The 22467-nt window shown below is 42.1% G+C and overlaps 1 protein-coding gene across 9 annotated transcripts in view; it reads left to right on the forward strand.

Annotated features, from left to right (window-relative positions):
- Positions 1-22467, forward strand: part of DST (dystonin) — a 487209-nt gene that overhangs the window by 326789 nt on the left and 137953 nt on the right. For 7 of the 9 annotated variants that reach the window (XM_081247515.1, XM_081247513.1, XM_081247514.1 and 4 more), the window contains 3 exons: positions 9413-9541; positions 12457-12545; positions 13555-13690. In XM_081247515.1, coding sequence (XP_081103641.1) covers positions 9413-9541; positions 12457-12545; positions 13555-13690 — 354 coding nt within the window. Of the gene's footprint in view, positions 1-2951; positions 5607-6167; positions 9350-9412; positions 9542-12456; positions 12546-13554; positions 13691-14788; positions 20231-20332; positions 20483-20622; positions 20839-21011; positions 21162-22467 lie in introns of those variants that run through there. The other 2 variants (XM_081247517.1, XM_081247516.1) reach the window with 2 other exon arrangements.

Below are 22467 nucleotides of genomic sequence, written 5' to 3' on the forward strand. Positions count from 1 at the left end.
AGTTTCTAAAATTATGACCACTTTGGTAAACTACTTTTGTCTGTTCAGAGTTAATAGTTTTCGGCAACTAAATCACTTAACATGGCTACTTGCAAGTCTTTATAACTAACTTCCTTTGGGTTTAGAAAGGAGAACCAGAATATTTTCATATTCAAATAACTGGCATACACTTCTCATCTATGAAGGAAAGTCCATAATTTTTTTACATTCTTAGTTTTTAAGAGATATGATTCCATTTTAAATGGTATACAGATCTCTTAAATTGTGTATTTTGTAGTTAAATGTGATATAAATAATTTAAGCCCTTCCCTTTCTTACAATGTATGTCTGCACATATATGAGCCAATTTGCTCAATGTATCTGATGAAGTAGAATAGTAGAAGTTGATAGAACCAAAAGATATTTCAAAAAGCCTGAAATATATCCAAAATTATGCTTGTCATCCTTTGAAATATAAAAGATTATGTTGAATTTAAAGTCAAAACAATGTAGCTTATGGAAGACCATGCAAAGATTATTATAATTTAAAATAGATTTTAAAATTCCTTGTTAAAAATTCACCACTTAAGGATATTAATAATGGAATATCTTATAAAAGATACATAGCTCAGTTTTCAGATTCCAAAGAGTAGTGTTTCTGAAACTGGGTCTATAAAGACCCACATGAGAGGGCTTCCCTGGTGGCGCAGTGGTTGAGAATCTGCCTGCCAATGAACGGGACACGGTTTCGAGCCCTGGTCTGGGAGGATCCCACATGCCGCGGAGCGGCTAGCCCCGTGAGCCACAATTACTGAGCCTGCGCGTCTGGAGCCTGTGCTCCGCAACAAGGAAGGCCGCGATAGTCAGAGGCCTGCGCACTGCGATGAGGAGTGGCCCCCACTTGCCGCAACTAGAGAAAGCCCTCGCACAGAAACGAAGAGCCAGCACAGCCATAAATAAATAAATAAATAAATTAATTAATTAAAAAAAAAGACTCACATGAGAGATCTTGGTCAGAGGGCAGAATTTTCCATGATAAACATGAAATCAAAGAGGGATTCAAGTTAATTTCAAAGATAATACCAAATTAGTTACAGAAATATTAGTAGAGTGTCTGTAATAGATGGATAAAGATATTTCTCTAGTCTTTGTTGATTGCAAAATATATTAAATGTTAATTGCTGAGATTAAAGGACAGCATGTCTCCTTGGGGAACATTTAGATAAAACTTGAAGTTATTTTTATTTGAATAAGTTTGAGATATACAGGAAAGCAAATCAGCAATAGGACTAAATTGTTTCTAGTAATTTTTCTAATATTTGCTAAAAAAATTCAGAGTTATCCAGGCAACATGAGATTATTATCAGTCACTAAAATGACTCCAAAACACTGAGAATTTAACAACAGACATTTTTTTCTGAGAGAATTTTCATTTTTTTTAAACCTTAGAACGTGACCAAAAAAAAAACTTCTGAGCAACAGCTAAGTTTTAAACAGTTTGATGAGGAATTGAGAAAGACCCTTTTAGAAATCGTCTGCTGAAAACATGTTGAACACCTAATGTGTAAGCAGATAAAATGCTTCAGTATCACTGAGAGTTGACCCTGATAAGAAAATAAAGAAAATAGAACACTAAATATTGCAGACTGTGATGAGATTTGTTTTCATATGAATTCTTATTAAAAATCATATTTAGGTTAGCAAAGGAAACATCTAAAATTCTCATCAAAATTATTGGGGATCAAGAAATGAGAGGAAGAAAAATAAGATGCATGGTCTATAATACAAACTAAATTCTTGAGATTCACCAGGGCTTTTCAATGAAAATAAAATCTGCTATTTAGAATAATTACCCTCCTTTTGTTTAAATTATTTCTAACTATGATGATTTTGAGCTGATGATATGACACTAAAAACCTTATGGTATTAATAAAGAGAAATTAAATTGTGATTATAAACTAGCCCTGATCATGTTCTGTAGTCGTGTATTTCTCCCAGCTGAGATTGATTCTGTAGTCAGTAGAGTAAACACATTTTCTTAATTGGATCTGAATCCCTAAGTACACTTTTACAAGCATTTATATTTAACAAATATCTTTATGTTTATGGAGTATCTGAAGGTTCTTGTCAAGGTGGATTCATATGAGCCATGTCATTAAGGATAACAACAAAATCAGTGAGTATATGAAGCACATCTTTTCTAAAGCCACCAGGGCCTATAGGTGCCTTTGCATTAGCAATTCTGACTTTTGTAAGTATCATAGTAGGGCAAATATAAATTAGTGAGGCATTTGACTGTAGAAATTACAGATTTGTATATAATTTTCCTCCTTCCTTATGTTAAGTATTATTTCCTCAATTGGCTCTCTGTTCCAAAGTTCTGTATCTTGCTTCTTTCACTGTAAGACAGGAGAATGTAAATATCATTTCAAATTTCCATTGGGCTAGAAAATGAAAACTAAATTCTCTAATGTGATTCAATTCCTACACATTGTATGTTTCTTCTTAGCCCATAGGACTGAGTTGTGTGTGAAAGCAGAAAGAGGACTGTTGTGAGAATTTTGGTTCCTACTTTGTCACTTGCTTGTTGTGTGAGTTTTCAAAATTATTTAACCTCCCTAGACCTCAGTGTCCTCATCTGGGGTGAGGGTCATACTGTAAGGTTCCTTCTTGCTGTAAAATTCTGAGCTAGCTAACTTTAAAAGCAGAATTATTCCTAAGAGACCAAAAAAAAAAAAAAAAGAAAAGAAAAGATGCCTTGATTTAGAAAACCTGACACGCAGGGTTTTTGGTCTTCTCCGACTACTGACTTCCTGAAGCTTCTTCTCTGCAGATGGTGGTGGTGTTGGTGGTGGGGTTTGTTCTGCCTTTGGTTTCACTGGTCTGTGTAAGTCCTTTCATGAGCATGGCTTCAAATTCTTGAAGACAGATTGGAGTTGAACGGGTTTGACCCTTCTGAACGTCTCTCATAGATGAAAAGGTGTCAGGAGGCTTCTGAGCACGGGGTGTATTCGGATCTGCTCCAGCGGCAGGAGGCGACGATGCTGGAGAATCGCAAACTCACGGGGAAGATAACAGAGCTGGAGAGGATGCTGGCTGAGCTTGAGAAGCAGAAGTCCCGGGTTGAGGAGGAGCTTCCAAAGGTCAGGGAGGCAGCGGAGAACGAGCTGAGGAAGCAGCAGAGGGATGCAGCGGACATCACCCTGCAGAAGATGCGGGCGGAGGGCGAGGCCCAGAGGTACCGCCGGGAGCTGGAGGCCGTCGAGGGGGAGAAGGAGGTGGCGCAGCGCGAGCTGGAGCGCGTGCGGAGGCTCACGGCCGAGGCCGAGGCCCAGAGGGAGGCCGTGGAGAGGAACCTGCGTGGCTTCCGGAAACAGCTGGAGGAGCACACCGCCACCAGGAGGGCCCTGGAGAACCATCTGAAGAGGAAAGACTCCAGCCTCCACGAGGTGGAGCAACAGAAAGATAAGCTGATGGAGGAACTAAGGAGAAAGAAGGACCACGAAGAGGAGCTCCTGAAGCTGGTCGAGCAGATGGAGAAAGACTTCACGTTCCAGAAACAGGTGGCGGAGAAACAGCTGAAGGAAAAGCAGAAAATTGAATCGGAAGCCAGAAGAAAACTAACCGAGATGCAGTGTTCGTACAAAGAAAACACACTGCCAGCTTGTACGAGCACCCAGGCTGAGGAACTGAAGCAGCAGGTGGATGAGCTGACAGTGGCCAATAGAAAGGCTGAGAAGGACATGAGGGAGCTGAAGTCTGAACTCAGTGCCCTGCAGCTCAGGAAAACTTCATCGGAGGAGAGGGCTCACTTGCTCAAAGAAAAACTGGGTGAAACCAGCAGTGCACTGAGATGCCTCAAGCTGGAGTTGGAAAGGAAGGACCAGGCGGAGGAGGGGTTCTCTCAGCAGCTCCGGGAGCTGGGCAGGCAGCTGAGCCAGACCACAGGGAAGGCAAAAGAGGTCAGGCAGGAGGCCAATGACCTTAAGAGGATAAAGCACAACTATGAGCTAGAACTGGAATCTCTGCAGCAGGAGAAAGGGAAGCTGCAGAGGGAGGTGGACCGGATCACCAGGACACAGGCCGTCACCAAGAGGAGCATCCAGCATTTAAATTCACAAGTTACTTCTTTGCAGGATGACAAGGACTTCTCTGGCGAAAGAGCACGGTCCTGCCAGAGAAAGTCAGATCACCTGAAAGAACAATTTGAGAAAAGCCACGCGCAGTTGCTTCAAAATATTCAAGCCGAAAAGGAGAATAACGAGAAAATCCAAAAGCTTAAAGAGGAATTGGAGAGAAGTAATCACTGTGCAGACACACTAAAGCACAAAGTGGATGAGCTCACCAGGCAGAATAACGAAACCAAGTTAATGATGGAGAGAATTCAGGCAGAATCGGCAGACGTGGTCTTAGAGAAACAAGCCATCCAGCAAAGATGTGAAGCACTGAAAATCCAGGCGGATGGTTTTAAAGACCAGCTTTGTGCCACAAACAAACACTTGCACAAACAGACGAAAACGGAACAGGATTTCCAGAGGAGGATCAAATGCCTGGAAGAAGACCTGGCCCAAAGTCAACATTTAGTAAGTGAATTTAAGCAGAAGTGCGACCAGCAGGACCTCATCATCCAGAACACGGAGAAGGAGGTGCAAAGTCTGAGTGCTGAGCTAAGTGCATCCAAAGAGGAGAAACGCCTTGGGGAGCAGACAGTGCAGATGCAGTGGGCACAGGTGCAGGACCTGAACGACAGATTGAAAAAGGTGCAAGACGAACTGCACTTAAAGATCCTAGAGGAGCAGGTGACCCACAGGAAGATGGTTCTGTTTCAGGAGGAATCTGAGAAATTCAAACGTTCTGCAGAGGAGTTTCGGAAAAAGATGGAAAAATTGATGGACTCCACAGTTATCACGGAACATGATATTTCGGGCATCCAGCTCGACTTTGTGTCTCTCCAGCGGGAAAACTTCAGGGCGCAAGAGAACGCGAGGCTCTGTGAAACAAATATCCGAGAACTTGAGAGGCAGCTCCAGCAATATCATGAGCAGATGCACCGAGGGCAGGATGGGGAGGCACATCACTACCAGAAATGTCGGAAGCTCACAGATGAGCTGGTCGCCCAGAAACGGGAGGTGGAAAACCTGAAGCAAAAGATGGATCAGCAGATAAAAGAACAGGAGCATCAGTTAGTGGTGCTCCAGTGTGAAATGCAGAAAAAGAACCCAGCCTTCAAGCCACATCTTGAGATGGCAGTGAAGGAGTATCAGCGCCCAGGGGACTTCTCCTCCTCTCCCCCCACGGCCAGGTCCCCTCTACAGAGGTGGACTCAGGAACCACAGCCTTCGGAGGAAAGATGGCAGCATCGGGGTGCTGAACAGATGCAGAAGGAGGGCCAGGGTGGGCCGTCAGGGGCTCCAGTTGAGAAAGAGAAAAGTCAGCAGTGTTACTCTGAATACTTTTCTCAAACAAGCACCGAGTTACAGATAACTTTTGATGAGATGAACCCTGTTGCAAGACCGTCAGAAATCGAGAAGCTAAGAAATCAAGGTCTGTACAATTCCAGACCCGCTGTCAGGTGTCAAGATGACAAGTGTGAAATAGACCTGGTGACGCTTCTGGCGCCCTTAGAGGTATACCCTGGATTCTGGAACCTTGTCAGCTACCCTCTGTCAAGTTTCCGCTCTTATTTCCTTTCTCTGCTAGGCTACATTTTTTAACCGTGTTGAATGTGAGTGGCTCTTTGCGGTCCGATAGAAAATCATGCTATGATTTTCTAGTGATTTACTTGAATCATTACTACAAACTACAGTCTTCAATTTTTAAATGTTTGAGACGAAAAACACAGAGGTCATGGCTATCCTGTCATATCTGTGGGATTCTATTCCGAAAAATTTGACCCTAAAAAAAAAACTAGAAAAACCAAGCAGTTAACTTTAATTTCTAACACGTTTTGTGGACAGATTTTATCTCCTGTCTTTTTTAGACATAGCATTTTAATACCTTAATTGTCATCTAAAGTTTAAACTTCAGACTGTCAAAATAATATTTCTTGTTCCTGAACCCTCTTGGGCTTGAAAGTGTTTTTCTCTTATCTCATTTTTGTTATTCTAGGAATTATATTTGGATTAAGAGTGGGTAACATGACAATGTTCTTTAGATGACTTTTAACGTCTTATAAATTCCCGTTACAGATAGCTAAGAACAAGCAGTATGCTATGCACACAGAAGTCACGGCATTAAAGCAAGAAAAGAGCCCAGTCCCCAGTGCTGATGAATGGCTGCTTGAAGGGTGCAGGGCACTGGGTGGACTCAAAAGAGATTTTCTTAAGAAGGGCTCAGAACCAGAGACCTTTCAGAACTTTGGTGGTGATCATGCATGCTCGGTCAGGGATGATGATTTTCAATTCCAAGGGCTCCGGCACACTGTGACGGCCAGGCAGTTGGTCGAAGTTAAGCTTCTGGACATGAAAACAGTTGAGCAGCTGCGACTTGGCCTTAAGACCGTTGAAGAAGTCCAGAAAACTCTGAGCAAGTTTTTGACGAAAGCCACCTCCATTGCAGGGCTTTACCTAGAATCCACAACAGAAAAGATTTCATTTTCCTCAGCTGCCAAGAAAATCATCATCGATAAGATGATGGCTTTAGCATTTTTAGAAGCTCAGGTGGCCACGGGTTTCATAATTGACCCCCTTTCAGGGCAGACCTATTCTGTTGAGGATGCAGTCCTTAAAGGTGTGGTTGACCCCGAATACAAAATCAGGCTCCTTGAGGCAGAGAAGGCGGCCCTGGGGTATCCTTGTTCTTCTAAGACACTGTCAGTGTTTCAAGCCATGGAAAATAGAATGCTTGACAGGCAAAGGGGCAAACATATGTTGGAGGTGCAGATTGCCAGTGGGGGCGTCATCGACCCCGTGAGGGGCATTCGGGTTCCCCCAGAAGTTGCCCTGCAGCAGGGGCTGCTAAACAATGCCATCCTGCAGTTTCTACATGAGCCATCCAGCAACACCAGAGCCTTTCCCAATCCCAATAACAAGCGAACGCTGTATTACTCAGAATTACTGCGCATGTGTGTCTTTGACGTCGACGGGCAGTGCTTTCTGTTTCCATTTGGGGAGAGGAACATTTCCAATCTCAATGTAGCGAAAACTCACAGGATTGCTGTTGTCAGTACTAAGACAGGAGCAGAACTGACTGCCTACGAGGCTTTCCAGAGAAACCTGATTGAGAAAAGTACCTACCTTGAGCTGTCGGGGCAGCAGTATCAGTGGAAGGAAGCCACGTTTTTTGAGTCCTATGGGCATCCCTGTCGTATGCTGACCGATACTAAGACAGGATTACAGTTCAGTATCAGTGAGGCCATAGAGCAGGGAACCATTGACAAAGCCTCCATCAAAAAGTATCAGGAAGGCTTCCTCACACTCACAGAACTCGCTGATTCCTTGCTGAGCAGGTTAGTCCCCAAGAAGGACTTGCACAGTCCAGTGGCGGGGTACTGGCTGACTTTCAGTGGGGAGAGGATCTCTGTGCTGAAGGCCACACGTCGGAATCTGGTTGATCGGATCACCGCCCTCCGATGCCTTGAAGCCCAAGTCAGTACCGGGGGCATCATTGACCCTCTGACCGGCAAGAGGTACCGGGTGGCCGAGGCCTTGCACAGAGGCCTGGTGGACGAGGGGTTTGCACAGCAGCTGCGGCAGTGTGAGTTAGTCGTCACGGGGATCAGTCACCCTATCAGTAACAAAGTGATGTCAGTGGTGGAAGCTGTGAGTGCAAATATCATAAGTAAGGACATGGGAATCCGCTGTCTGGAATTTCAGTACTTGACAGGGGGGCTGATTGAGCCCCAGGCCCAGTCCCGCTTGTCGATTGAAGAAGCCCTCCAAGTAGGGATTATAGATGTCTTCATTGCTACAAAGCTCAAAGATCAAAAGTCCTATGTCAGAAACATCCTCTGTCCTCAAACGAAAAGAAAGTTGACATATAAAGAAGCCTTAGAAAAAGCTGATTTTGATTTCCACACAGGACTTAAGCTCCTAGAAGCATCTGAGCCCTTGATGACAGGGATTTCCAGCCTCTACTATTCTTCACAATAGGACCTGTTTATAGAACCAGAGTCAGGGGTGATGCTGTCTAGTTCGTCTGCTTTGTCCACAGCTTGATGGTATGAGATCCACGGCCTAGTAATTGTGTGACATGCCTGAAGCACTGTTAATTTCTTGAGGGCTGGAAACACCTGACTGCTCAGAAGAGAGAATACTTTTAATTTTTAAAAATTTTTAATTTTTTTAGGTAAAGTTTTATTGGAATGCAGACACATTGTTGTGTACATATTGTCTTTGGCTATTTTGGGGTACAAGGACAGAGATGAGTAGTTCTAACAGTAACCATATGGCTCACAAAGCCTAAAATATTTGCTCTCTGGTCCTTTCCAGAATAAAGTTTGCTGTCTCCTGATCGGGAAGAATTTGCATCACTCCTTTAGACTAAACGTCAGGAGGCTTGGATTTTAGACTCCATTCTGCCCGAGAGAGAATACTTTTAAAATGGAAAATAAAAAAAGATTTACTGCTGTTTATAATGGTTCCATTTAGCTTTGAGATTCGTTTTTTGACTCCTACCCAAACTAAAATAAAAGTATTTTACCTGGAATATGGGATAAGCTTGAGGATTTCCAGCGAGTTTACAGCATCCTTTCTTCAGAACTCTGCATCACTGCCTGGATCCAGCCTGGTGTCAGGGTTCCCATTTGTTAAATGATTCATTACACTCACTGAAAGAGCACTTAAAAAAGAACCGTGGAATCACAGAGGAAAATGTAAACTTGTTCTCACATCCGTGAGGCTGTAGTGTTTCAGATTGCCTTGAAAAATGAACATTTTTAGTGTTTCCGTATGTTGTAATCTTCTTTACATATTATATTTTACCACCATCTCCCATTTCTAGTTACGACTTTGTAATTAAAAGCAGCATTATGAATGGGTTATGTGTTGGAGGAGAGGGAAGGTTTTTCTTTGTTCTATGTATTTTTTGTTTTGTGTAGACTTTATTCTTTCAGCTTTCCATTGTCTGATACTTTTCTGTCACTACAATTATGATTGTAATGCTAATGCAAAGGCAGCAATTCAGATTTCTTCTAGTGCTTCATGAATAAAGTTGAGTTTTTAAATGTGTCATATTAATAGACTAGCTGGGAGCTTAGGCTGATCATTCAAGACTATTTCTCACAGCTTGCTTTGCTACCATAAACATTTTGGAAGTACATCTGCTACGTGACGTGTTGAATATGGTAAAAAATGAATAAAATATCTCGGTAACCTGTGTGTGATGAAAAAATCTTTTTAAATCCTTGTTTTCTGTGGAGAGATCACTTTAATGGCTCGGTAATTTACTGGAATATATCTTTTTTTTTTTTTTTTTAACCACTCACACCTGTCAGAAGTCACTGGAAGAAGAAAAGAAAGAGCATGTTGAAAAAGCCAAAGAATTACAAAAATGGGTATCAAATATCAGCAAGACATTGAAAGACGGAGAGAAGGCTGAAAAGTCTTCCTTCTTTAAGCAAAAGGTACTCACCGAGGTCCTGGTTTAATAATAATGTCAATAATTATAGTGGGGAGAATTTACTGAGTTGATACAGTCCACCTAAAAAAAACCCTTTAATTCTTTAGTTTCCCCCATTTCTATATGCAGTTATTTATTTATTTATTTATTTTTTGCGGTATGCGGGCCTCTCACTGTTATGGCCTCTCCCGTTGCGGAGCGCAGGCTGTGGACGCACAGGCTCATCAGCCATGGCTCACGGGCCCAGCCGCTCGGCGGCATGTGGGATCTTCCCGGATCGGAGCACGAACCCGCGTCCCCTGCATCGGCAGGCGGACTGTCAACCACTGCGCCACCAGGGAAGCCCTATATGCAGTTATAATGAGGATCAGAGACGTTAAGTAACTTGCCCAAGGAATCACAGTATGTGGCAGAAGAAGCTGTCTCTGCTTCCAAAACCTGGACTTCATCAATATTAGTCTCACTGTCAGTTAACCAATATGTGGGACTGCTTTTCCTCACAGTGAGATCTGCTTCCTGATCGTTTTTTTTTTTTTTTTTTTTTTTTTTTTCTTTTTGCGGTATGCGGGCCTCTCACTGTTGTGGCCTCTCCCGCTGCGGAGCACAGGCTCCGGACGCGCAGGCCCAGCGGCCATGGCTCACGGGCCCAGCCGCTCCGCGGCATGTGGGATCCTCCCAGACCGGGGCACGAACCCGTATCCCCTGCATCGGCAGGCGGACTCTCAACCACTGCGCCACCAGGGAGGCCCTTCCTGATCGTTTTGATGAGCGTTGCAGGGGAGCAGAGTCACTCTGTTTTGTGCCCTGAGTACATTCACGCACTCTGTGTCATGAAGAGTTGCAAGCTCTTTCTTAGAATAGAAACAAAAAGTTTCAAGAGCAACAAACTGCAGACCAAGATGTTAACATTTGAGGATCTCATTTAGTTGTGCTTTTCTGGGTCTTTTCTATTTCCGAAAGAAGTGTTCTCCCGTCATCCACTGGAAATTCTAGATTCTTTCCCTTCCCTAAATGAAGTCTTTAGTTCTGTAGGCTGTGTTCTGAACCCCACTACTTGACATAAGTTGAGTGGCTGCATTTCGTGAGATGTTACTGCTCTGAGGTGTCCTTTGGGCTGTCCCACCTGAAGCTCTTAGGGCACTGAGTTAAGCAGTTTTGCTGCTGCTACTGATAATGCTGGAATTGCTGCTATATTTTAAAAAATAAATTTCCACATAGTAAGCAGTATTTTTCTCGATTATGTTTCCTGCACTGCCCTGCTGCTCCCGCCTGACCTGTGGAAACTACAGAGGCGATCATTAGCTTTCCCTTCCAGCTCTGCATCAGTACACACTTGTCATCACTTGAAACAGACATTTTTGACATAATCCAATAGCAGAAAGCTTCAACATCTTGTCTCATTTTGTCTATGGTATGAGGCAGATGAACCTTATTTGAGGTTCCCCCGGGAGACGTTTATAGACCTGAGTATTTACTTGAATTCTCATTCAGTTGAAATCCAGCTTAGCTCATAGTCTAGCAAACTACATTTTGTAGAGTGTGGGGGAAATAAGTTGGAAAGGAAAATTACATTTAGTGTTTTAAACGCAAAACCTTCAAAGCAATTTTATGCGAATATTTAGTTTAAAACATCTTCATTTTCCCCCTGTCAAATAGGAAAAGAGCTAAAATAGGGACACAAACTTAGCAAGGATTTCTTGAGAGAACAAGTTTCTTTTCAGGAACGTGGTTTATAAACGCTTGGTATTTCCTCATTCTGTAGTTTTAAATTCTCCAAAATTTTACCGACCAGTTTTAGTTTTAGACCTAGGAGACATAAAAGTAGACAGATACCTTTGCAATGCAGATCATGGCCCCAGTTATAAATCTTGAATAACACTCGATGGTCTCTCTGTTGAAGGAAATTTAAGGTAATTTGATTTCAGTAATAAATGTGTCTTTCAAAAAATCAGTATGGCCTCATGATTACCTATAGCCATGAAAAATAGACTTTAGGTTGACTCTCAGTAGAATATGTCTGGGGAAAATACACCTTTTCATTGTCCCATCATTTCATTTCGCTCACTTAAAAGAATGGCATTTACTTTCTGATATTATGTCTTCAGAAATGATACAGAGAGGAATTAGGAGAAAGTAAACAGGTCAATTTTATTTCTCTGTCTGTCACAGGCGACTTTTGCAAGTGAAGTCCTAGTAATAGAAATTATTTAATCTTGACCTGCAGACCTAGAGAGGAATACTTCTAGAGAGGAATTTTTTTTCCAAAGGAGCATTGTATCCAGGAGCCTGGGGGAAGGAAGGGAAGGTTTTTGTTCCATGTTCATGTATCTTTTTTTTTTTTTTTTTTTTTTTTTTTGCGGTACGTGGGCCTCCCACTGTTGTGGCCTCTACTGTTGCGGAGCACAGGCTCCGGACGTGCAGGCTCAGCGGCCATGGCTCACGGGCCCAGCCGCTCTGCGGCATGTGGGATCTTCCCGGATCGGAGCACGAACCCGCATCCCCTGCATCGGCAGGCAGACTCTCAACCACTGTGCCACCAGGGAAACCCCATGTATCTTTTTGAGGATGGTGATGTTCTTCCAGTGCTGAACGTCTGGCCACCTGGGGTATCATTAAGGCATTCTCTATTCGTGGTTGGGCCGGAACAAATGCAAGAACCATATCATGCGGTATTATTATTTCCTCGTGGAAATGATGGCCTTAGGGTTAGAGGGAGTGACTTTCCTTCATCGTGCATTCTCAATAAAGCAGTCTTCTTATCCAGGCCTGCGAACCAGTAATAACTGATGGGTTATTGACTCAGATCACCTGAAAATATTCCCATCGTGTGGGTCTTGATGGAAACTTGGAGTTTTTTAAAATGACTGTTGTCTCGTCTTTGTGAAGGAAGAGCTTGAGTGTGTTTTCTTTACCTCGCAGATTTCCAGTGAGGAAATATCAGTCAAGAAGGAACAGTTATCTGAAGCACTGCAAACTATGCAGCTCTTTCTGGCTAAACACGGAGACAAGTATGTTGGTTTTCATTAGGTCTTTTATTTGAAGTAGGGGGGTGGTCTTCAAAACTCTTAGCAAAGTAGAGGATGGTAAATTGCAATGTAGAGTTTAAAAATGGGACTCAATCACAAATTTACTTAGTAATATAATAACCTAAGACTATAAACTTGGCTATTTAATTGTCGCTTTTCGTCACTCTTGGTCTTTACCAAAACCCTGAAATGTACTTATTATCCCCATATATTGCTGATGAGAAAACAGGCTCAGAGAGTTTAGGATCTGTAGCTAGTGAGTTGTAAAGATGCCAAGCCAAGTCTTGATTCTGAGTAGTCCTTACTCTCCAAGACCTACCTTTTGGAAAATGTGTGTAAATACGTTCTTCATTTTCTTAGCTGGGAATTGTGGCAACTTAATTTCTAGTGGTTTGGTCCTACTTTTTGCAACAAGGCACTTCATATATTTCAGCTAATGCCTCAGGCAGGGAAGGAATCTACGCTTTTCTTAAGTATTTTTTGTCTGTCATCTTTAGAATTACTCTAGAATTATTTTATATTGTACCTTAGGTTAAATTTATAAGGAAATTGGGTTAATTTCCTTATAAATTTCCTCTTTATTCATCCTTCTGCTTGAACAAGTTTCACCTTGAGTCATGGTACCTTACTTGTCCCTTTTCCATGTTGGAACTAACAATGGGATCTTTCCCTCTGTCAGATAACGGCAGTTGTTATTTTAGAAATTTGTGTATGCTAGAGAGGTGCTGATATATTAGTTTACACTCTTTTCCTTTAATCCTTTTCCAGGCAAGAGAAGGATTCCTGGATGTTTTTAGGGTCATAAGGGCCATCCTTAATTTTCATATACAACCATTCTAAGACCTGAGTAATCTGTGTATGAGATTATATTATATTTTATGACCCTATGCTAGTTTAGGAAAGTATTCTTTACAAAATCATCGAGGCTAGTGTGTCATCTTTATCACTTGAAGACTTATATTCGTCTTTTCGTACTTTCTGGTTATTTTAGAATGACAGATGAAGAAAGAAATGAATTGGAAAAACAAGTGAAAACTCTCCAAGAAAGTTATAATTTATTCTTTAGTGAATCTCTGAAACAACTACAACAATCAGAAACCTTAGGAGATATAAAGGTAGAGGAGAAGGTAATGTTATTTATTTAGAACATGAGGCTGTTTTAAGACTCTTAGTTTAACTGCATGATTGTAGAAATATATGTCAATGACAAAGAAATGACCTTGAGTTGTGTACGTGGAAGAAACATGGGTGGGGTTTATTTAAGTACTAGGAGATTTCAGTGTTGTCCATTAAATGCAGTCTTACACTTGCTGTCATCAATTTCTGTGACATCTTAATCTCTGCCTTGCATGGTAAAAGGAAAGAATCATTCATTTTTCTAACTCTTCTCTGTCAAAGCCATTCCTCTACTGTTATATAGATATATGTTATATAGATATGATAGATATTTTACTATATAAATATGATGGTATAAAATAGGCTGTGAGTCACCTCTAAAGGTGACATTGGAGTATTAGGGGATTTGTCTGATTTTCAGAGATATCCATGAGATTTATTTGAGAAATACTGGGCCATATGTTTTAGCGAGGATGCTCTAGCATCTTCTTAAAATATAACAGAAATAGCTTAAAATTTGGCCTATCCTTAAACTTTTAAAACTTGACAACACATATTCAACACAAAATCCAGTATTCGAAAAGTTACCTTTATACTCAATTCCCTCACTCCCTGGAGTACTTTACATACTATTTGTTGTATTTTGAGGGTATGTAACAATTTTTCTGGCTCATGGGTTTTGGCTATCTGTGAAGAAGTCTGTATGCTGTAAACATCAATAGCATGGGGTTTGAAACTCTCTCTTGTGTCAGGAGACTAATCTCACCCGATTGCAGAGAGCATGGTTTGCCTTCTAGGTGTGTGTCCTGTTTCCTCACCCTCATCATTTCCTGTGTCCTCACTAACCTTCTTAATGTACACGATATGAAGTTTTCAGTTCACAGATGCATGTCGTTTTCAAAGCTTTATCACATCCTGTGCTCTCGAATAGATCACTGACATAGATCACTTGTGCATTTGAGCTGCTTAACACTCACAGCCTTGCCGCGTCTCGGTAAGTAGAGGATTTTTATGTCGAAGTGTCTTTTTTATAAGAAAATGCAAACTAAGTTTCATGACGCCCTGCCCACCCTCGTGTCACTGACTGAGACTTCATGCTTTCCTTTCAGCTGGATAAAGTCATCGCAGGCACCATTGATCAGGGCACGGGAGAAGTCCTTTCTGTCTTTCAGGCCGTGTTAAGAGGCCTCATTGATTATGACACGGGCATCCGATTGCTTGAGACCCAGCTCATGATTTCTGGGCTTGTTTCACCAGAATTAAAAACATGCTTTGACCTCAAAGATGCCCAAAATCATGGCCTTATTGATGAGCAAGTTCTTAGCCAACTCCAAGAGCTCAGTGAAACGAAGGAGATTATTTCTGCTGTGTCGTCCACCACGGTTCCAGTGCTGGATGCTCTGGCTGAAGGTGTGATCTCAGAACCCATGGCCATCAGAGTCCTTGAGATCCTGCTTTCCACGGGCTCTCTCGTTATTCCGGCCACAGGAGAACAGCTGACCCTGCAGAAGGCTTTCCAGCAGCACTTGGTTTCCTCTGCCTTATTTTCTAAAATCCTGGAACGGCAGAATCTGTGTAAAGATCTTATCGACCCCTCCACCTCTGAGAAGGTGTCTTTAATAGATATCATGCAAAGAAGTATTTTACAGGAAAACACAGGGGTGCGGCTTCTGCCTGTGAGGCCACAAGAAGGAGGCAGGATAATGTTAAAATGTGGGAGAAACTTAAGCATTTTAAGGGCAGCTCACGAAGGCCTCATAGACCGTGAGACCATGTTCAGGTTACTGGGTGCGCAGCTGCTTTCAGGAGGTCTGATCCATTCCAAGTCTGGTCAGAGACTGACTGTAGAAGAAGCCGTGGCAGAGGGGGTGATGGACAGAGACACTGCCAACAGTATCTTCACCTACCAGGTGGAAACAGGTGGAATCATCCAATGCAATCCCGCCAAGCGTTTAACTGTCGATGAGGCAGTCCAGTGTGATCTGATAACATCCAGCAGTGCCCTTCTGGTGCTCGAGGCTCAGCGAGGCTACGTGGGCCTCATCTGGCCTCACTCTGGGGAGATATTCCCTACATCTTCTTCCCTGCAGCAGGAGTTGATTACCAATGAATTGGCGTCTAAGATCCTGAACGGCAGGCAGAAGATCGCTGCTCTTTACATTCCAGAAACATCTCAAGTCATTGGTTTGGACGTTGCCGCGCAACTCGGAATCATAGATAATCACACAGCATCGATTTTAAAAAGTATAACGCTGCCCGATAAAATGCCAGATTTGGGAGATTTTGAAGCTTGTGAAAATTCCAGAAGATGGCTCTCTTTTTGTAAATTCCAACCATCCATGGTCCATGATTACAGGCAAGAAGAAGATGTTTTTGATGGAGAAGAGCCAGTGGTAACTCAGAGCTCAGAACAGACTAAAAGATTATTCCTGTCTTATTTGATGATAAATAGCTATATGGATGCAAACACAGGGCAGAGGCTTTTGCTGTACGATGGAGACTTGAATGATGCTGTCGGGATGCTCCTGGAAGGCTGTGGTGCAGAAATTGATGAGAACACGCCTGTAAAAGAATGTCTTGATGTCATAAGACTCCCTGGTGTATTTCTGAATAATGCTGCAAGTAAAGAAACGAGTGAAAGTACAGCTACACCAGGTAGTTTTGATAGATGTCATTGCAGAGAACTTAAACGTAAAGGAACCTCTGAAAATGCCATAGATGAAGAGTTTCAGGAACTGGGAACTAATGTTACCAGGAGTGAATTTTGCCAGTCAGAAAACGTGGCAGATATGCTAGCAACTGATTATAAAGTTAAGGCTTCATCCAGCCTGTGTGTTCATAGTTTGATATCACATTTAACAGAGCCTGGATTTGCTGAAGTTAGCCTGCTCAGACAAGACTCTGAAGACAAACTTGAAAACGGTGAAAATCAAAGCCAAATAGAAACAAAGGAACATGCAGATGAATGTAGTCATTCTAAAAACCTTCAAAACTTTGCAAGTGATTTGAGAAGTCCTATAGTAAAATCAAAAGCTAGTAGAATCTGTGATTTGAATGAAACGGTGAATGAAGATAATATTAGCAGGGGTTCAACTCTCTTGGACTATTCCCCCAGGCTGAGTGCCTTGTTAAGTCATGATAAACTGAGGACCGGTCAGGGAAGTTTTCATGATGCACACACCGCAGAGAACAATGGAAATAAATGTGAAGCCTCTATGTTGCCATTCAATGACCAAACCGTGTTATTGGGTCAAAGAATAAGAGAAGAATTTCAAGACCAGTTTCTGGGAATTGCAGCTATCAACATCAGTTTACAGGGAGAACACACTGTACACAAATCTTTCAGTATTGGTTATAGTAATCCTCAGGTACAAGATCAGAATGATGGAAAAATGCTTGCTGCTTCTCATCAGGAACCCGAAGACGAGCAAAGTGAGTCCGCGGTGGAAGGGTCCTACTGTGCCCCGCCCCTGAGGGGTGGTAGTCATCACATCAACATGGCTCACATTCATACCCCATCATTTGAAGAAACTGTCAGCGCCAGTGCTGGGGACTATGAAACATCACTGCTGGGTGATCAGCAGAGCGACACAGAAACAGATACAGACAGCGATGCTGACTTTTATGACACGCCCTTGTTTGAAGATGATGCCCATGATTCCCTGCCTCTGGAAGGTGATGACCATGATTGTCTGCAGCCCGAGGACCATGACACGCTGCCAGAGGAAGATGACTGGGCCGCTCCTCCTGGAGAGGCTTTTTATGATGTTTCTAAAGAGGATGAACATTCTTTGGGGACCCAAGGGGGACTGGTTGATAGCTTAGGTGTGAGGGGAGAAGCACAGTCTCTGCAAGATTTTCTCATAGTTGCTGAGAAAGCAGAATTCGATTCTGGTGAAAGAATCCATTTAAATTCACTTGCCTCCTATGAGGTGAATGGATGGTTGATGGAAATCGTATCAGAAAGAGACAGCACAGATGACCTTGAAGGTGACAAGTCTGACTCATTGACTGACCATGAAATTGTAGGAAGAAAAGAGAGCTTCAGGACTCCGTTAAATTCTGAGGATGCTGGCTGTTGGAGAGGGAGAGAAGAGTACGTAACTGGACAAGAATTTAAATCTGATCCTGATCGTTTAGATTCTGTGCAAAATGAAGAAAGTTATGGGGACTCTGAGTGTGACAGTAATGATCAGGACGACGATGATGACGATGGTGGTGGTGATGCCCAAGAAGAAGGAGCAGGAGGTGAGGCTGGAAAGCCCATGTGCCAGGACGAGGCTGAGGATGTGGATGTCCCCGTGTGTGTCACCACTGCACCCAAACCGGGAAACAGCCATGCAAGTCCAAGTAGCAATAAAACGATTCTCCCAGATCAAAATTCTTTGGAACAACAGCAAAGTGTTAATGTTTTGCAGCCAGAATCAAGTAGTAAAAGTAGCTTGGTTCCTGAAAGAAGTAACGTTCCAGAGTATGCAACTGAGGTTGTTCGAAAAAGCAAAGATCTGTTCAATCATGAGATGGTCCTTAAGGATAAATTGCTGTCTGTCATGAAAGACACTGAATCGGAAAACGCTTTAAGCCCTGTTGGTGTTTTACATAATACTAGTGTTGGTTCAACTTCTGAACTAGCGGATGATCTAAAGAACACAGGGGTTAAGTTGATTCAAGGGCCAGAATCTATGGACTCTGTGAAAGGTGGAAATCCATATTATGAGACTGTGACACTTCAGGGTGACTCATCTTCTGATAAAGACGTTTGTTCTGAGCCCAGTTTAATAGTAAAACCTGCAGAGGAAAGCCATTTGTCATCCAGAGTCTCTGTAAGTGACAAAGATCCTCAAGGCAATGGAAAAGATCTAATTAAAATGAGAGCTGACGAAAACAATATACTAATAGAAGATGAAACACTGGTTCATAAAATGTGTGCAGGTAAAGGAGAAGTGCTTATAGAAGGTCCTGTAGAAGATAATAAATGTCTCAGACTTTTGCCCAGTAAAAGTACAAGGGAGAGTCTTGATTTAGTTAATAGTCCGTTTCCATTCCCACACATCACACACAGTGAAGAACATAATCAGGAAGGAAGCCTTAAAAAAGCAACAGGAGCTCTTAAAGATGAACCAAAGAATCTGCCAACAATAGTTAGCAAAAGTCCCGTTCAATTTGAGAATCATGAAGAAATATTCGATTCCTCAGTTTCCCAAGTGATCACTGATGACATGACTTCAGACATGACCTTGTCTGAAAGGAATACAAGGATTGAGAAAGATTCATTCACCGATGGACCTGAAAAAGAGTTTGATCTGTTTACTTATTTAAAACATTGTGCTAAAAATCTGAACGCAAAAGACATACTGAAACCAAATGAAGATACCCCAAGCTGTATTCTAGTAGCTTCCCCTCCCAGGAATGAGCACGTGCAATTAGGCGTTAATGCAAAAGAGAAGGCAGCTCTTGCCCAAGAAGACTTACCTCCAAAGGAGATGGTCCAACAGAAGGATCTTCCTACTAAAGAAAGTGTCTCAGAAGGAGGATCAGAAATTCCTGAGTTCACACCAGAAAGAGATGAAAGCGCACCTTCGATCTTCCCTCTTAGAGATGCAGAAGGCCTTGGGAGACATACGGATTTCGTGCAGTCAGAACTCTGTGCAGATGGAATAAGAAATAACGCCAGTAACACTTTAAACACTGACTGCTCATCCTTAGAAATGAACAGTGAGAAAGGAGTAACTGAGCAACAGGCACGAAAAGAACCAGCCTCATCTCCAGGAGTCCAGGAAAACGAGGTTCAGATTCCTGAGTTACCTCAGGTCTTGACTGAGGATGTCAAGGACATCTTAAAAGGTAGATTGAAAGAAGGTCATATGAATCCTCAAGAGCTTGGAGAACCTTCAGCCTGTGCAGATACTAACATTTCAATTCAAAACTTAATTAAAAGAGTTAGCTCATCATCATTGGTAAGTGAAGCATTTGGTGCATCTGGCGACTCTAAAACCAGTGACTATGGCATTTCCCCCATGAATAACTCACCAGAACTAAAAGCAGAGGGCAGAGAGGATCCGCTCTGTACTGCAAACCTCAAGTCTGAGCTGCTTCTCGATATACTTAAGCAAAATCAGTATAGCCAGAAAATTACAGGAGCATTTGAATTGATGAAAGAATTAACTCAGATGGAGTGTGATCTAGAGGAAAGAGGTGGGACACCTGAAGTTCTTCCTCTGCAACTTGAAAATGTTTTCTGCAAGCTGCTTGCTGATGGATATTCAGAGAAAGGAGGACAGGGTGGAGAATTGAATCAAAACTCATCTACAGCTTCTGAGATGATGGATGAAAAGCCACACATTCTTGATTATCTTAACAGCAAGAGAGAAAACCCCCATTCCCTTAATTTACAAAATATGAAAGAAAATGGACCAGAAAACTCTCCTGTCTGTGCAGCAGCATTGCCAAGAGGCGGGAGGCTGGAGGAGCTATGCGCTGAATCCCCAAACTGTTTGGAATGTATTTCAGGGTCAAAAGACATGGCTTCTGGAGACGGCTTGATGGAACAAGTAAGTGGACTTTACTGCATTTGGGAATAATCCCATACATTTTATTTGCTTGAAAAATCTGCATAAAGCCTATTGAATTGACATGTCCACATTTGTGTTTAGTTTTCCAATGAGCTACAGCAGTGTTTACAGCACAGATCAAAGATGTGCGAGTATTTGGCGTTGCTTCAAGATATGAGGCCTCCCTTAGGTAACCAGGATTCTCTGGATAACAATCTAGAAGCTTTGAAGAACCAATTTAAACAGCTAGAGGTAAGAATTGTCTGCTGCCGGTTATGGAGGGTAGTCAGCTGATATTAATTTGGAAAATTAAAAAGAGCATTTTTATATTTTGAGTATTAGTTATATTTGTGTTTCTCACTAGATATATCTGAGATGTGTATTTTTTGCAGACATTTGAATTGGGATTGGCTCCAATTGGTGTGATTTTAAGAAAAGACATGATGCTGGCAGAGGAGTTTTTAAAGTCTCTGCCAGGTGACTTCCCCAGGGGACATCTCGAGGACCTGAGTGTAAGCCTCCAGAGTCTGCAGATGGCCTTCTCTTCCCTCCATGCCTTGTCTTCGGAAAGAATGAACCACATCACGCTGGCTATCGACTCCAAGGTGGTAGGTACCAGACCGTCTCACACTGAGTCAGAACTAGTGTTTGGGAGAAAATTGAGGGTTTGAAAATTTAGTCATAAGATGATAAACTGTTAAGCTCTTAACACAGGATCATTATTTGTAGGAATTTGAAATTTGGGGACAGACAGAAATGAACACGCAATTTTGTTTTCTAGTCTAAACTAGCAGTTTCCCATGAAGCATTTCTGCACAAACTTCAGTTGTTCTCACGTTGGATATCAGAGACGAGCACATCTGTGAAGGATGTGGAGGTCGTGATGGTTCAAGATACTGGACACGTAAAGCAAAGCTTGGAGTTTCTCAAGGCAAGTATCAAAGTCAGTACGACCAAGGACGTCAGAAAACCTGCGGATTTAATGTAACAAAGGTTTAGAAAAAATGTGACTCTGCTGAAGCTATAAAGGATTATTTCCTTTTTCTCTAAGATGTGTTTGTTCACAGCTGACTCAGATATAAAATAATCACAACCTTACAGATGTCATTCTGATGAGGTCCCTGCAGCCTTTATAAAACTCTTACTACCGCTGCATGTTGAGGTTGATATTTATGTATTTATGTATGTATCAGTCACATAGAGACATAATCATTTAAATCAGCCCTGTAGCTGCTTCATGGTATTAATCATTTTTGTCATGCCTTTCCCCCCCAATTCTTAATGTGAACAGCATCCCTCATGAATGGCGGGCAGTGACACTCCTGGCCTGCAAGTCAGAAAACTGAAATTCTGGCCTATTGGATTTATGTTTTAAATTCCTACGGTCTCGTGTATGTGCTGCCACAATTACATGGATATTATAAATATTAGCAAGGAATATATTTTTTTAACATCTTTATTGGAGTATAATTGCTTTACCATGGTGTGTTAGTTTCTGCTGTATAACAGAGTGAATCAGCTATACATATACATACATCCCCATATCTCCTCCCTCTTGTGTCTCCCTCCCATCCTCCCTTATCCCACCCCTCTAGGTGGTCACAAAGCACTGAGCTGATCTCCCTGTGCTATGTGGCTGCTTCTCACTAGCTACCTATTTTACATTTGGTAGTGTATATATGTCCATGCCACTCTCTCACTTCGTCCCAGCTTACCCTTCCCCCTCCCTGTGTCCTCAAGTTCATTCTCTACGTCTGCGTCTTTATTCTTGTCCTGCCCCTAGGTTCTTCAGAACCATTTTTTTTTAGATTCCATATATATGTGTTAGCATAAAGTATTTGTTTTTCTCTTTCTGACTTCACTCTGTATGACAGACTCTAGGTCCATCCACCTCATTAGAAATAACTCAACTTCGTTTCTTTTTGTGGCTGAGTAATATTCCATTGTATATACGTGCCACATCTTCTTTATCCATTCAGTTTTTTAATGATGTTTCCCTTCAATGTGCTAAACGTACACAAGTTAGATCTTTACCTTTTGGCGGAGTTACATGTCAAGTAACTCTGCCAGACAAGGTTAATGTATTCTGAGAGGGATTATTTTTTAATGTATTAATGACCATAGTATTGAAATAATTTCATCACTACCATTCAGGACGAATGAATGACTTGACTCAGTGAATTGTGAAAAAATGTCAATAAAAGCTTGAATCCCTGATAGAAGAAGCATATTTTATA

This window comes from Mesoplodon bidens, assembly GCF_964165515.1.
Source record: "Mesoplodon bidens genome assembly, chromosome: 10".
NCBI classification, from domain to species: Eukaryota; Metazoa; Chordata; class Mammalia; order Artiodactyla; family Ziphiidae; genus Mesoplodon; species Mesoplodon bidens.